Source organism: Lampetra planeri, chromosome 58 (genome assembly GCF_965212315.1).
Source record: "Lampetra planeri chromosome 58, kcLamPlan1.2.h2, whole genome shotgun sequence".
Classification (NCBI taxonomy): domain Eukaryota; kingdom Metazoa; phylum Chordata; class Hyperoartia; order Petromyzontiformes; family Petromyzontidae; genus Lampetra; species Lampetra planeri.
In genome coordinates, this window is record NC_136164.1 from 71,353 (window position 1) to 88,607 (window position 17,255).

The following is a 17,255-nucleotide window of genomic DNA, read 5'->3' on the forward strand; positions in this document are numbered from 1 at the left end:
GCGTCATCTCCTGATGTTGCCTTGCCGGTGTCTGTTGCTGCCGACGCACCCTTTCCTGTGCCTGTTGACCCTGCAAGAGCGCCTGTCGGGGTGGGCCTACCACGGCTGCAGGGACGCCGAGCCCCGCCGCCCTTCCGACCCAGCCGCGGATACGATTGCGGGACACCCCGGACTCTGGCCCTTCGGGGAAACGGGACCGTGGCGTTGGCGGGCCTCCAATAGCGACAGGAAGTCTTGATCCTGTCGCTCTTAAAACCCCGTCGCGTCTTCGGTCTGCAGGGGGGCCGCCGCCCGTCCGGGACGGGCTGGCGACCCGCGCGTGGTCGAAGTCCCTTACTTTTCGTTGATTGATACTGTTCTTGTTCCTGTTGTTATTGTTATATTTATTGTATGCTTCGTTGTCCTTGCATTTCTGATGGTTGTTGGTCGCTCGCATTACTTGTTGTTGTTGTTCAGCCGAGGACGGCTGGAATTTTCTCCATGGGGGAGGGTGGTGTAATGCGGGCGTAAACGGCCTCGCGGATATGACGTTACGGGGGGAGGGGTTAGGTCACGTGGGGGAGAGGGGTAAGCCCTTAAGGGCGGTAACCGGAAGAGACGGGAAGACAGTGGGAGAATAAAGACAGGAGGCCACGCAAGGCAGAGGGTGGAGAGTGGCGCGATCGCCACGCGGTGGAACTCGGCACCGTCGGCCAGCGGTGTCCGGGCACGGGTGCAACGGAGAGCAGCTGTGGGGCTGCAGCGAGGGCAGCTGAGAGACTGCACAAGGGGGGGAAAGGCTACGTGAGCGACGCCTGCAGCGGAGCTGCATCGGGAGCGGGGAAAAGGCTACGTGAGCGACAGCAGCTGCTAAGCTGCCAAGCGGAGGGCTCTGAGCGAGGGCCGTGTGGGGCAAAGTTGTAAGAACCCAAATAAAGGACAACGGAGACAGACAACGTGGAAGAGTCATTTATTACACATATATAACCTTGATGTAACAGCTCTCTCGCTGGTTCAGCAGTTCCACTGCTGGATAATTTTTTCCGCCCGAGGACAACCGCTTGTTGCGATCGAAACGGCGTGATATATTATTTTAATTTCGTTTTATTTTTCTACCTACGTGACTTTATTGAAAGAACCAAAGAATATGGATTCCTGCAGTCACGAAAGCTTCAAATCAAGAATGTTCTACCATGTTAAATACAACTTGTACGTTAAATGTATAGAATGGGGAAAAACATTATGTAGCGAGATAAAAATGGCGGGCGGCTCAAGCCCTCTGCCTCCCCACTGGGGGCTGGGATAAACCATGTGACCTGGTACAAGACGGCGTTGCATATGTAGGGGTGTTACGGGAGGGCAAACAAACACACAAGGGGTGTTTGCGCCTGCACGCGTAAGGGTGCCTACATCCACGTCCGCAACGGTTAGCCCTAGGGGGCTGTAACGGTGCTGTGATCCCACCCCTCGGGGGGGAGTTGCTATATAAGGCGGGGAGCCGGTGAGCTCGGGGTCGAGTATTACAGCTTAACCAGCGAAGAGTGAAGACCAGCAGGATAGGCCCTAGGACTCCCCTGGCTCGCTGTCCTTCTAAGGACCGACCAGGGCAAGCCAGCGGCGCGGCTCTGAGAGCCCAGAGCCGATGCTCTTGTAAGAGCCGATGCTCTTGTAAGAGCCGATGCTCTTGTAAGAGCCGATGCTCTTGTAAGAGCCGATGCTCTTGTAAGAGCCGGTCTGGTTGGCTAAGGGTGCCTAGATCCTAGCTTGGCCAGAGCGGGATCAGCTAGCCTCCCCTAGCTCTCTAGTGGAGGACCTGGGAGCAGACTAGCCGGGCTAGCGCTAAGGGTGTCTCCCTATTAGACGGGTGAAGAGGCCGTTACCCCTTCAAGTATTGTGTTCTGCTCTTTGGTTGAATAAATAAGTGTGCCTCCGACTACGTCGTCTACGTCTCCTTGAACTCACTACATATATGGTCTTTTGCGGCAGCAGCATCATAATCGCGAACAGTATAGTTAGAGTATCTGTACAGGGCTTCTTTATGATAAGAATCATAATATGTATTTATCCTGCAGGAAACCGATGAGCTATGAAGCTCTTTTTCACAGATGTCCAGTAAGGCCAGAGGAGCAAGTTGCAACAACAAAGGCAAACTGTAAATGTCAACCATGAATGGTCGAGCCACAGGAAGATGCAATTGGTAAACTGTACCTCAATAACTTTTGCGCAAAGTCAAATCCTCAGTGGGATAACCCGTGATAGGCAAGCGTTTTGGTGCATTTGAAACACGACATACAATAAAATGTTAGAAAAAGCTGAAAACGTAAATGAAAATAAAATTTAAGTAAATGCAGTTGAAAAATCTATTTGAATGAGAGAAAACCGAAAGGTACAGTAACTCCTCACATAACACATGGTGTGCACACGTGTTTTCGCTTTTAACACAACGCGGAACATGCACCGTTATAACACAGTATTTGACCGGTTGACAACTACTTCCTTGAGCTATGTGGCTGAGTAACGCGGAATGATACGCTGCTTCTGTCCACCTAAAGGGTCGGGTCCTAGAGTCAATGAGAACATAGGTGGTAGAATGGCGATGCTATGGAGGTGAACATTCTTCGGTGGTTCCAAAACTTTGGGGCAGCTAGATTCAATGAAAGCTCAACTCTGGCTGGATGATGTCTACAGTTGCTTGCATTCTTGTAATGAGAGAAGCCTGTGAATAAGGTAAACGCTAAGGAGATTTTGTGTCACTTTCCTGGTTACAGATATTCTCAAACTTCACTTCAAATGGGCAACACCCTCCTACTCTGCTCTGTCCAAAATCTTCACTCATGATTCCTCCACAAACTCCTGGAGGTTACCTCGCTCTCCCTCAGTCCGAATGCTCCTCCTGCTTCACCCTGCTTCCATCCACCTGGAGGTTGGGTCTTGGAGTAAAATCTTCACATTCCACCTTCACTCCTGGCCATGTTTTAAAACTGGGGTCGTCTTCTGGTTCTTGTTCCATGCGAGATGGGCTTTGACTTTCACTTCTCGATTCCACCTCCTTCTCCTCATGGATCTTCTCATGCCTCTTTCGGCCTTCGGAGTCTGCAAATGCTTTATCACACACAGTGCACTGAAAGGGCTTCTCATCCATGTGTGTTCTGTGATGAATACGAAGCAATCCTGAATCTTTAAATGCTTTCTCACATATGGTGCATTTGAAGGGTTTTTCACCAGTATGTGTTTTCTGATGTCTATCAAGATTCGATAACCATGAAAATGTCTTTCCACACACAGTGCACTTGAAGGGCTTCTCTCCTGTGTGTATTCTATGATGAATACGAAGAGATCTTGAATCTTTAAATGTCTTCTCACATACAGTGCACACAAAAGGTTTCTCGCCTGTGTGTGTTCTCTGATGATCCTGAAGAGTTCCTGACCGTGTAAATGACTTCTCACAAACAGTGCACTTGAAGGGCTTCTCACCAGTATGTGTTTTCTGATGGCTGTTTAGATATGATGACCGTGAAAATGTCTTCCCACACACAGTGCACTTAAAAGGCTTCTCACCTGTGTGTGTTCTCTGGTGAATATGAAGAGATCCCGATTCTTTGAATGCCTTCTCACATACAGTGCATTTGAAGGGTTTTTCCTCACTGTGGGTTTTCTGATGGCTGTCAAGATGTGATGACCGTGTAAATGCCTTCCCACACACAGTGCACCTGAAGGGCTTCTCACCAGTATGTGTTTTGTAATGGCCGTCAAGGTGTGATGACTGTGTAAATGTCTTCCCACACACACTGCATTTGAAGGGCTTCTCACCAGTGTGTGTTTTCTGATGGATGTCAAGATTCGATAACCATGTAAATGTCTTCCCACACACAGTGCACTTGAAGGGCTTCTCGCCTGTGTGTGTTTTCCGATGGCTGTCAAGATTCGATAACCATGTAAACGTCTTCCCGCACACAGTGCAAATGAAAGGCTTCTCGCCTGTGTGTGTTCTCTGGTGTATTTTAAGATATGGCGATTGCGCAAATGCCTTCCCACACACAGTGCACTTGAAGGGCTTCTCTCCAGTGTGAGTTCTGTGATGGTTCTTCAAGTTGCTCATCTGATCCGTGCTGTATGGACACTGGAAGCATTTGTGCCTTTTAATTGCAGCCTGTGCCGAGTCTCCCAGCTCCATGTGATTGATCTGCAGATATATACATACGTATTACACACAATATATAGGCTGACCTCACTTAGCGTGACCCCATAGAGTGCCGATTCCTTATAAACACTCTTTGCCCTAAAGATTTTTGGCACAAAGAAAATTTAGAAAGCACTTACAAGTATGAACACGCAGAAGCGCTGGCTGAGAAAACGTTCTCGCCCCCATCATTCACTCAGCCAACAAGAGGGACGCACGCTCTGAGCCAACCAGATAGACCCCACCTCCCCGTCATTTGATCATCACAATTCGTGGTCATGATTACATTTCATATTATTACAGGCAATCGTCATGCTAAAATAACTAGAACACCTCATAATGATTATAAAACGGTCGTTTAAAAATGTTGACCTTCAACCATTTATACATGACACTCTCCATTTTGACTGGGATATGGTGAGCATAATCCACGTTTTTGAAAGTGCTTGGACATACTTTGGGCACCAATCCCTAAATATAATTTACAAACATGTGCCCTGATCGTCCACCATGGTTTGATCAGCATATTTCTGAATTAATAACAACCCGAGACATAGCCTGGAATAATGCAAAAACATCAAATAAACTCCCAGATTGGATTACATATGGAACACTAATAAATATATGTACTCGACAAGTAACACTCAACATTTTCATACAGTCATCAAACCATTCTAAATTCACAAAAAAACAAGATTCTTCAAGCAAGCATTCAATCCAATTGAAAACAAAGGAAAGTGAAATGTTCCTACAAAAAGCTATCGCTGGATGGCAAAGAACTTGTTCACAAAACAAGACATTGTTAAAAGGATTTAAATCTCATTTTGGATTAACAGAGTATATCTTTGAAAAAACACATCAGAGTAAAATCTCTATTCTTTAATCGGTTACTAAAATATTAAAAAATATTAAAATGACAAACTACTATCCAAAAAGTGAAAATGTACTGTAGACAGGAGAAAAGCAGACGGTAAAGTCTGGTTTTCAAAAGGCTTACTCCATCACCACTGCAGTAACCTCTATAAAGGCCGATACTGCTGCGTGATATTTCTCAACCTATCAAAAGCCTTTGATACTGTTGACTATGATATTCTATTCACAAGACTTTGTCAAATCAAATTTTCAGACGGACTTTTCTCAAAAATTACATAGTGATAATATATCTGACACAAATATTCAAATAACAAAGGGTGTTCCACAAGATTCCGTGCTGGGTAAAATTATGTTCTGATATTTAAACAATCTTGAACTAAACTTGAATCCCTCGGAATTAAATCTCTTTGTTGATGACAGTATCATGCTTGCATCAGGTAAATCTCCAAACGAAGTCAAACAGAATCTACAACATTGCTAATAAATCGGAAAATAATTAAATTCATGCTCTTTCTTCAAACAGGCAAGTTTAATTATGTTCACCTATTACGGATATCAGAAACAACATCATTGAATAAAAGAAGTGCTTCAAAGACTTGGGTCTATTTATTGATTCAAAACTTACATTACAACCCCATATTGATCACATCTGAAAGAAAATCTAAAATAGGATTTTTATACTCATTGGTTCTTTCGGTAAAGTCACGTAGGTAGAAATAAAATAAAACAAATCACGACGTTTCTATCGCAACAGGATTTTTATATAGAAACAAACATATTTTCCCATTCGATTGCACCTGCAAATTATTGAAGCTATAATTCTAACACTTTTTGAGTACTGTGATGCTGCTTACAGATCAGCTAATAATGAAACGCCAAACAGACTAAACCCGCTTCATCATTCTGCTCTTCTATTTGCAATGGATGTGTAATGACAGTAGAGTCAACTTGCGGTGTGACCCTATTGTCATACCCAATAAGTCCATCAAATTGCCTTTTAACTGTCCCTATAACAAGAATTGGAATAGGTGACAAAGCCTTTGCAGTTGCAGCAGCAACGTTTTGCAATAACCTTATTTCGTCATTAACATCATAAATCTTCCTTCAAAAAGCAGAAGATTGGTGCTGGATACAAGAACATTGGAAAATGTGATTTGTAACTTTTATCCTTACCCATGTGTAATAGAGTTCACGACTCTTGGACGCCGGAGTTGGAGGCACACGGGTTTATTCACACAGCACGGTTGTGGCATACAACACTAGAGGGGGGTGTCGGCCCCCTCACCCGGCTAGCTGGGGATACACGCGCTAGCTACTTCCTAGCCTGCCTCCTAGTCCTCCTCTAACGGGCTAGGGGAGGCTATCTGGCCCGACACTGGTAAGTCGGGCCCGGTACCCTGAGTCCCAGACCAGCGCTGACAAGAGCACCGGCTCTGGATCTCGGGACCACGCCGCTGGCTCGGTCCTGTTCAGCCCTGATAAGGACGGCGAACCAGGGGAGTCCAGGGCTCTAGCTAAGACGTCTTCAGTCTTCACTGGTTAGCTTAACAAGAACCCCGAGCCCTCCGCTACATCCCCTTTTATACCCAACCCCCCGCTGAGGGGTGGGGCCCCCGGGGGATCATAACTCCGAATCAGCCCCCCCGGGGTACCTGGCGCGGACGTCGTAGAGAGCACCTCCCCGTGCACTCACGTAGCCCCGCCCACTGTGTTTGTTTGCCATAAGCTGCCATGCATAACGGGCTCTCTCTCTAACACCCCTACACATGTATTGATAGTTCAATTGTAATGTGCACTTTCATTGAGGGGCTGTGTTGTCTTGGTTTGGTCTGGGACTTTTTCTTTTACTAGCTTGCCCAACACTGCATTTGGTGTTGAAAAATCGCCACAAATTGATGTACTTATGCAAGCTGTACTTAGATTTGTTGAAATGTACTTACTTATCTTTCATATACGTTGCACTCCTATCGGTGTTTGTTGTTGTAATTTCTGCCCTGCCCCTACTGGAAATCTGTACAGACGGATCATAGGATTCTTCAAGTCTAAATAAAAATTCTGATTCTGAAAGTTATCGGTCAATCTGCCTCCTTTCCCAGTGCAAGGGCAGGTTCTGCCCACGTGCTGTTTAGCAGGTTGAACCCAAGGCTGTACAAATCACTAATCACAGCATTTAGGGTACACTCTCATCAAATGTTGCAGCCACTCAAATTTTTAAGACGATAAGAGTCGCCTAGATCTGGCCGTTTAGCCTGGTTCTGAGAAAGTGGGTCAGTGAGAGAGTGGGTGAGCGAGTGGGTGAGTGTGTGAGCAAATGAGTGGGTGGGTGAGTAGATGAGTTGGCAAGTGTGTGGGTGAGTGGGTGGGTTGGTGCGTGAGTCAGTAGGTAAATTTGCTGTTTAGACTATTTCTGAGCTAGTAGGTGAGTGAGTGGGTGAGCAAGTGGGTGGTTGAGTGATTGAGTGGGTGAGTGGTTGAGTGGGTTGGTGAGCAAGTAGGTGGGTGAGAGTGGGTGGGTGAGTGGGTGAGAGAGTGGGTGACCGAGTGGGTAAGCGAGTGGTTGAGTGGGTGAGCAGGTAGGTGGTTGAGTGGGTGAAAAAGTGAGTGGGTCAGCGAGTGGGTGGGGGAGTGGATAACTTGACCTCCCCCCACCATCTAGTTGCGGCCGTTTAGCCTGCAGGATCTGTGCATTTCGTGCTTTGCATACACGACAAGCAATCAGAATATTATTCATACTGGAAGAACCCGATGAGCTATAAGGTTCTTTTTCACAGATGCCCAGTCGGGATGGGTCAGAAAGTTACAACAATACAGAAACACGATACGAGTGCTATTAGCTTTTTTCTCAGAAGCAATCGGGCGACAACTGATAGCTCAATAAAGGGGCCTATCCTGTGTAAATCGATAGCAGCCAAAATAATCTGAACGCATCATGGGACCTCCTTTGCCAGTACCAAAATATGATAATAGGGTTTTCCCCTTTATTTCTGGCAACAAAACAGGTGTTAAGAGTTGTTAAAACACCAAACTGAAACCTTTTACAAGGAATCATGTCTGCATTAACCACAATACTTGTAGTCAGAATACAAAAAAACATACATATTCTGATAATATATGCATTGTCTTTGAAACGGATTGGTCCACACCAGAGACAGCTTTCTTTTGAGCCTCGTCTCAAACGACACCAAAATGCGTACAGCACAAAGACAATGCAATATCAGAGTAATGGGAGCTCGGGGCGAGCATCTACATCATGGGACCTCCTTTGCCAATACCAATATATGACAATAGGTTTTCCCCCTAATTTTGTTTGCATTCTGACCACAAGTATTGTGGTTAATGCAAACATGATTCCTTGTAAAAGGTTTCAGTTTGGTGTTTTCATTTAACACCTGTTTTGTTGCCAGAAAAAAGACGAAAACCTATTCTCTGAACACACGTTTCTAAATGTGGTGGGGAAAACCCGTACAAAAAATCCAGGCAACTACGAGAACATGGAAACTCCAAATATACAGCATACATCAAGCTCGGGCGCGAACCCACGACCTCCTCCATACCAGACGAGGAAGATAACATCACGCCAACGTGGCGCCTCTTTAATAAACACATGTTCAAATTGCAAACGCAGTGGAGGGATCTACGGATAAAATGTGCCACTTCACAAACGTACATTATTGTATTATTAATATTGCAGCTTTATTAATCACACCAACATGTATCATATGCTTTAAAGTGGATGTTAAAGATCGCTTTGAAATTTATATTTGACGGTCTTCGCCCCCTTTGCCGTACAACGTTGACATTTGCTTTTAGAAAACCTGTAATTGTATGGGATGCTTTGGTGTTGTCTGTCCTTGAAAAAATGCTTCTTAGCTCAATGGACTAAACTCGGGAAATAAACGTTTGAATCTTATTCTGAAAGTATATTGTCCACACGTTCCAATGCTAAAAAACTAGCCGAAAGTGACTCAATCGGGAATACGCGCAAAAACATCGCACCCACGACTGCAAAAAAAAGACTTGTCAGAAGACACAACTCGAGTATCGAGACTCGGTGAGGTAGTCAGCCAGGTTAAGACAATTTAAACAATTCAAGCAAATCAACCAGGCAACGCCAGGAGGCAAGCCCTGCATGGTTAGGCCCCATATCGTATTGTTGCAATGTCACAACCTGGACATCGATCCATAGCTGCTACTCAATTGATGCCCCTACGAGAGAAAGAACAAACCAAGTTTTACCTGGGTAAACAACTATAACAACCACGATGTCAACATCTCACCTCGGATCAAACCGAGTAACGAGAAAAGCGCTGCGGCTCCTGGAGTCTCGTGACGTCACGCGAAAACGCGTGCCAACGATTACATGACGTCACTGGTGAAGGACACCCTCTTACCGCATAAATTATTTTAATGATTTTTACGCCATGTATGGGCGTGGCTTTGCTCACAGGAATTTGCCAGTAATCGGAATCGGCAGTGAGCAAGCTGACATGACGTCACGCACCGATGGCGTCACGCTGAGTGGGGACGTCAGAGAGCGAGGAGAAAGATGCTGTGTTGTGTTTTTCGAGTCGAAGTTTATTTCGATTTCTTTCGCATTTCTCCTTTTATTTTACAGAGTTCCGTTGGGTGCGTGAGCTCAGCAGCAACAAAAACATGAATATTGTAATAAACAAGCACAATGCAAGGTCCTTAAGGGATATTGCACAGCTGAGTGTTGTGTGTGGTCTGTGTGTACACTGCCTAAACTGTGTGTGGAATGTGTGCGCCTGTGTGTAAGTGTATCTGTGTGGGAGCGGTAGTGTAGCATTTAGTGTGATGCGCTACGAACCCAGCCACCTGAGTTCGATTCTAGCTCACGGCCATCACCAGTGGCGATTATCTAACCAGGTCCTGGTACTCTACTTGGTCGATTGAGCCTTAAATACGTACCTGGTGCGATGTGTAAACATCGCTACGAGGGAGACAAAGGCGTCCGGGCGTGGCCACCTCGTGTGCGGTGCCACCCTTCATAGGTGCTCACAGACAGCACTTGCCCAACAGTCTTTTACAGGCTATATGGGGGATCTTTGTCTTGTGTGTGTCACATGCTGATTTTGGTTTTGATTCATCGTCCTATTGGACCTGGCAGTCATCCGAAAAAAATATCCAATGTGCTGAAATATGAAGCTCCAAAGCGTGCATTTATATATTCGTCAATTCTGGGGATAGGGTAGGTAAATTAAATTTTATTCAACCTTCATATAATCTACGCAAAATCGAGTGCTGCCATCTTTCTTTTTATCGAACACTACTAATGGACCCCAAGGGTTGGATGATGGTGAAATCACATCGGCCTTCAACATATCATTTACACATTGTTGGATTTTGGTTTAATCGGGTACACTTGTAGGGAAAACATTCTGCCTTAAAGAGCAGTGACACACCTGTTGAGATATGATGCTTGGCTAAATTGGTGCTCCCTAAATAAATAATCTCGTGATTTACTAAATATACCATAGTCAAAAGTTTATTTGTCCAAATTTTCCTTCTAAATATCTGAAAAGAATTATGCTCTGATATTAAATTATTTTCTTCACGAGGTCGATACCGACTAGTTTCCAATAAACTGTAATGGAATTGTAATTTACATCCGATTTACTATCTGTATTTTCAACCATGCTACTGTAGGGCACGACGTCCACCCCACCGCCCTCGCTAGGCAGGTGCGGCGCGACGTCTGGCCGTTCCGCTCCCTCCTCCACCGCGTCGGTTGGCTCCCGCCAGTCCCCCGCACTCACGCCCACTCTGAGGGACATACTCGTGCTCCTGGCTTTGGAGCCACACGGAGTTAGACCACACGCCCCGTGCACACCCAGCTATCGCTAACACAGGGGGGCACGAACGCTCTCACACCTGCGAGCGATTACCTCTTAACGCACGCGCACGCCGCGGCCTCACGTTCACTCTCGCCGCGCGTTCCCCCACGCAGTCGCTCTACACAGAAATCACTGACACCACACCTATGCTCTGTGATAACTTTTATTCTCGGCGCAAATCACGCAATACCCGGGGGAAATATTTTGCGAGAAGAGCCTAGCCTACTGCTGCCTAAGTCCCCAGTCACTCAAACGCCCTACCACGTACCTCGTAGCGTCGCACGGACGCTGCGGACGGCTCGAGAAGGCAGGACAGCAGTGGGGGGGGGGGGGGGGGAGCGGGAGTCTTGGCAGCCAAGATGTTGAATATCTCGTTCGAATGGCCTCAGGCTCCCCTTTTATCCCCCTGACTTCAAAAGCCCGGGGTCGTGTTGTACTGCGCGGCCAATCGTGCGCCTACCTGTGATTACAACCCGTTTTCCCCCCTTTTTGCCCTTACATGTATAACGGGCGTCTGTGACGCAGGAGAAGTTAATGGAGGCAACACGTATTTATTACAATTAAATGCAGTACAGCAGAGTAACGACTAACACTTGAAGAGGTATCGGCCTCTTCACCCAGTCTATTAGAGGAAGTGTTCTCCAGCTAACGCTCCCCGTGAACTCCCTACTTCCCTCTATCCCAGACCTTCCCCATATGTAGGCTAGCTAACCTGGCCCAGCTTCAGCGCAGGTTCCGACCTTCAGCCACACGAGTGTGGCCCTTACAAGGACATCAGACCTCGCTGCTCTGAGGTCGCCACTGGCTTGCCCTGCTCGGCTCTTACAAGAACAACAGAGTCAGGGTAGTTCCAGGTCTAGCTAGCTGGCTTTCAGTCTTCACTGGCTCTTCATCTTGATCTGTACCCAACGACTGCCACGAGCTCTCTCGCCTTATATACCAACATGCCCTCGAGGGGCGGGGCTGTGTGGGATCCCAGCCTCTCCTCCACACAGCCCTCCAGGGTGGTAACCGTTTGCGGACGTGGATGTAGACACCCCAGTGTAACTGCCCGTTTCTCCCCGTTATGTAACACCTCTACACATGGAGCGTCACAGCTGGTGCTTCTACGACCCATTGTCCGTCCGTACTAATGAATTAATTACTCACCCTTGTTAATCCGGAATAACGCTCGACTGGTGAATACACACCCTGCGAGTGTGTAATCGGTATGGGGGTTGGGGGAGGGGGGGTCATGGCACTGAAGGTATTGTGGTCTATGCAAACATGACTCCTCGTAAAAAAGGTGTCAGTTTTGTTGCCAGATAAGAGGGTAAAAAAACAATTCTCATATTTTTTACTGGCAAATGAGGTACCAATAGTGTAAACGCTTACCCCGAGCTTTCATACTCTGATGATGCATTGTCTTTGAGTGGTGCGCTTTTTAGCGTCATCTGGTCCAACCCATGTGAGACTAGGCTCTAAGGAAAGCTGTCTCGGGTGTGGACCAATCAACTTCAAGGACAGTGCATACATTATCAGAGTTATGTTTTTTGTTTGCATTATGACTGCAAGTATTGTGGTCCATGCAAACATGACTCCTCGTAAAAAAAGGTGTTAGTTTTGTTGCCAGATAAGAGGGTAAAAAAACAATTATCACCTCACTTCATGTCACTGTAGCACTGTATATAACTGACCTTCAATTTGTTCAAATTCACTGCTTTGATACTTTATTCTTTTCTGCTTTCGGTCGCTGGGATTTAAATACATTGGAATTCGATACAATATCTGGAAAATCACCGAGAAATGTCTATTTTACCATACTCTAATCGGCCAAGAATGTATTTTGTAACCGCGCATAACGTCACTCCACATGCTGCACCCCCCCCCCCCTGACATAAATATTCATGAGCGGGTGGATTTTTACACTCACGCAGAAGAGGGGGGGGGGGCATGTGGAGTGACGTTACACGCGTTGCACACAAACAGACATTGATGGCTCATTATAGTAGTAATAATATAGAAGCATAAATTAGACTTAGCTTGTCTCACTTTCAATAAAGAAACATCAAACTTAAAGCGAATTTTCGAAAAAATATTATTTCCGCTCTACTTTCTGCGTGAGTGTGAAAATCCACCCGTTCATGAATATTAATGATGGGGGGGTGCGGCATGTGGAGTGACGTCACGCGCGTTTCACACAAACATTCTTGGCTCATAGTACTAATGGTAACACTATGTAACACAATTTTAGTGTCTGGGTAGTCAGTGTTATTTAGTAATTGATTATGCCTAAAAAGTATAGAAAATGGCTATTATTCCCCACAAACTTTGCTTTTATGACCAGGACAGTGATATTTTGAAATTGACCTATTTTCAATGAGAAAACTGGCGAATTTGTGTCTTTTCGTTCACATAAAATCAGATATAAACAACATGAATAAAAGTTAACATGTCTTATATATTAAAGTCTCTGCGTGCGTGCACTTGCGAGGGATTTGGCTCTCAAACGGTGGCCTATAAGTCGAAAAATGTTTGACGGGCAGCACGCCCTAAGGCCCGCGGTGGGAATAGGCTATTCCGTTTCACCATCCGTAAACTTTAAATTAGTTACATTAGCGATTTAGTGTCATTATTATTTTAATTATTTACTTATTGGGCGAGCTCGACCGTACCAACTGACGACAATTTTTGCGTGGGGGGGGCGGACCCTGCCAAGTGATGTGCGTGTAGGTCCATGTGTGTGTCTGTCTTTTTGGATTGGACAACGCCCGATGTGTGTGTGTACGTCGAAGTGTTTGTGTGTGTGTCAGTACAAGTGTGCGTGTCAGTCCATTTTTGTGCATATCAGTCGCTGTGTGTGTGTTAATCCATGTGTGTGTGTTAGTCGATGTGTGTGCATGCCTTCATCTGAGTGTGTAAGTCAATGTGCGTTTGTGTCTATGTGTGCCAGTCGATGTGTGTGTGTACGTCGATGTGTATGTGTGTGTCAGTCCATATATGTGTGTGTGTCAGTCCATACATGTGTTGTGTGGTAGAAAAGGACGCTGAAGCCGGTCGTGTAGAGGCTGACGCCAAACTGTTTATTCAGGGCTTACGCCTAATTCGGGGGAAGGGGTTAACACAAGGGTTATTAACTAATCTCCCCAGGGGAAAGGTACTGAGAGTTCCCTACACCCTACCAGGCTATCAGGCTCTTCCCACAGCACTGACCGAGGGTTCAGCCAACTCGGCCAGCCGGGTAAAGCAGCCCTTTAGCCTGGCTCTCTACCCTCTATCCCGGAGCCCCCGACTTCCCTAACACTCACTCCTCTGACCCATAGCGAAGCCCCCGTCCACATCACGGGTCTTCCCTCAAATACCCCGGGGGGAATGACGTCACTTTACCCTGACGGCATTCCACCGAGGCGAGTGTGACCTGACGTCAGCACTCCACTCCTCAACACATGTGTAAGATGAGAGTTCACCGACGAGCGCCGATCAGTGGATAGGCACCAACGCTTGGGCCATCACCCAATCAGAGGGATGGGCCGAGGTTAGGGGCGGAGCTCAAAAGGCTCTGGGGAAGTAACCATCTCGAAGGTTCGTGAGGGGGCGTGGCTGTAGGTGGAGATTAGTGACGGAGGCCAGGGGATATAAGGGGAAGCGGAAGATAACTCGGGGTCAGTGTGTGGAGTCAGAGAGCGGGACCACGTTGCTCGCCTCCGGGACGCCAGCGGCCACGTGGCGGGCTGGGGGCTTCCTCCCACCGCACCGCCTGTCAGCGGCGCGCGGGAGCGGGAGAGGTTGAGAGAGAGCAGGCGCGAGTAACCACCCAGCCGCGCGGAACGGAGTGCAGCCGTGTCAGAGAGAGAGAGCAGAGCTGTCCAGCTGTGGGAAAGAAATAATAAAGATGAAGACACAAGCCCAGATCGTCGTCGCAGTGGTTTATTTAACTTGTGTGTGTAAGTCAATACATGTGTGTCACTCGATGTGTGTGTGTAAATCAATGCGTGTGTGTGAGTCGATATGTGCGTGTTAATCGATGTGTGTGTATCTAAAGTAGATGTCTGTGTGTCACAGTCCATATGTGTATGTGTGTGTAGGCCAATGTGTGTGTCAGTCTATATATGTGTGTGTAAGTCCATGTGTGTGTGTCTTAGGCGATATGCGTGACCAGCTAGTTGTGCCTCAGGCTTGCTCCATCTAGCCCGGCCCTCTAGCTGCTACCGTAGGCGCACACCAGGCTCAACATCCCTGGTGAGTCGGTACAGTCAGCAGGTTGCCAACACCGAACCCCGGGCGGCAGTTAACTAACCCGGAAAACTCAGCTTGTCTGAGCCTGGGCGTGTGGAACCCCTGGTGGAGGAAATTCCACCAAAACGGGTCTTTGGACCTTCCACTGCAACCAGGACCATCTCCAGTCGTCTTGACTACGTCTTGCCACTGGGTACAGATGCGGCTGGTCGAGAGAGTGAGGTTGAATGCTGCGCAAATCACCCTCACTTAAATCCAAGTTCTCTGCGCAACTCATGGCACTTTTTTACCATCGTCATTATCCAAGTCCTGTAGCGATGGGTGAGCGACGAAGCAGGCACGGATATGCTGGAAGCTGTAGCCGCAAACCTGCACGCAGGCGGCTCAGGATATTGGTCGTTCCCTCACTGGACCGAAGCAGAAGTGAAGTCCGGCAGCACCCTGAGTGACTGAGCAGCCCTATTCAGGATCGCACTGCTCACCTCCGTAGTGAGGAAAGGGTTAGAAAAGGTACCCTAAACAGTCTGCTTCAAAATATCCTGGCCAGCCTACCGCAGCTGGCGGGATCCCATACTTGCGGTCGAAAAACAAAAAGAAAAACAAATAAAATGAAAAAGACCAAAGTGATACCACTCACTGTTGGCGCCTGGAATGTGCGCACTTTGATGGACACATCTGGATCAAAAATACCTGAGAGACGCACTGCCCTCGTGGGCAGAGAGCTAGCCAGATACAATGTGGATGTTGCTGTCCTTAGTGAGACCCGACTGGCCGATACTGGACAAGTGACTGAAGTGGGTGCAGGTTACACATTCTTCTGGAGCGGACGAGGCCAGGAGGAGAGACGTGATGCTGGTGTTGGTTTTGCAGTAAAAAACCACCTGGTCAACCAACTGGCAAGCCAACCCAAGGGGATAAACGACCATTTAATGACCTTACAGCTCCACCTATTGGGTAAAAAGGCGGCCACCATCATCAGTGCCTATGCCCCTACCATGACCAACTCTGACGAGATCAAAACCAAGTTTTATAATGACCTGGAAGTCATTATTGCTGCCACAGCCAGCTCGGACAAACTCCTGATACTGGGTGATTTCAACGCCAGAGTTGGAAGTGACCATCAATCATGGAATGGAGTCATAGGTGCACATGGCATTGGAAAATGTAACAGCAACGGTCTCCTACTGCTGAAAACATGCTCTGAATTTGACCTGCTCATCACCAACACGATATTCCAACTACCAAAGCGCAAGAAAACTTCATGGAAGCATCCTCGTTCACACCACTGGCACTTGATTGACTACGTCATCATGAGGAGGAGCGACCGGCACGATGTCAGGGTGACCAAGGCAATGTGTGGTGCTGAATGTTGGACTGACCATCGTCTCATCATCTCCAAACTTAACATCCGGATTAAGCCTCCCAGACGCCCACAAGGAAAAAGACATGTCAAGCGTCTTAACATCACTCGCCTACAACAGGAACACACCAGACTAACCTTTGTTGAGGCTCTAGACCATCACCTGGAGTCTCTAAGCTTCGAGCATACAGACGCTGAGGCAGACTGGACTGCTCTCAAGACCGTGCTGCATTCTACAGCCCTTGAATCACTTGGTGTTCCATTACGTACACATCAAGATTGGTTTGATGAGAACGATGCAGAAATCCGAGCACTCCTTGACGAAAAACACCGCCTGCATAAAGCATATCTGAATGACAGCAGCTCAAGTTTAAAGAAAACTGCCTTCCTCAACATTCGCAGGATTGTCCAGCAGACGCCTGGCTGTGCGCAAAAGCTGAGGAGATTCAATCCTACGCTGACAGTAACAACACCAAGTGCCTCTATTATGCACTCAAGCAGGTCCATGGTCCGCAACACTCAGGAACTTCACCTCTCCTGAATTCAGATGGAACAACACTCCTCACGGAGAAGGACAAAATACTTGCAAGGTGGGTCGAACACTACAGCACGGTCCTCAACCGGCCATCATGCAAAAATGAGGAGGCAATTGCGAGACTGCCTCAAGTTGAAATAAACCAGTCCCTGGCGGTTCTACCATCCATTGAGGAAACCAGCAAAGCCATAACACTCCTCTCATCAGGCAAAGCTCCAGGGTCCGATGCCATTCCAGCAGAAATCTACAAGGCTGGAG

At 47.1% G+C, this 17,255-nt stretch overlaps 1 protein-coding gene across 2 annotated transcripts; it reads right to left on the minus strand.

Annotated features, from left to right (window-relative positions):
* Positions 1–933: 933 nt before the first annotated feature.
* Positions 934–9,398, minus strand: LOC144735932 (uncharacterized). 2 transcript variants are annotated; one of them, XM_078618512.1, is made up of 2 exons: positions 9,310–9,398; positions 934–4,162 (listed from the first exon to the last, which is right to left on the minus strand). In XM_078618512.1, exon 2 carries the CDS (start codon positions 4,151–4,153, stop codon positions 2,855–2,857), a length of 1,299 nt encoding a protein of 432 aa, XP_078474638.1. In that variant the 5' UTR covers positions 4,154–4,162; positions 9,310–9,398; the 3' UTR covers positions 934–2,854. The 2 variants fall into 2 exon arrangements, with proteins under 2 accessions (XP_078474638.1, XP_078474639.1); XM_078618513.1 differs by having other exon boundaries at positions 9,269–9,390.
* Between the last annotated feature and the right edge of the window lie 7,857 nt (positions 9,399–17,255).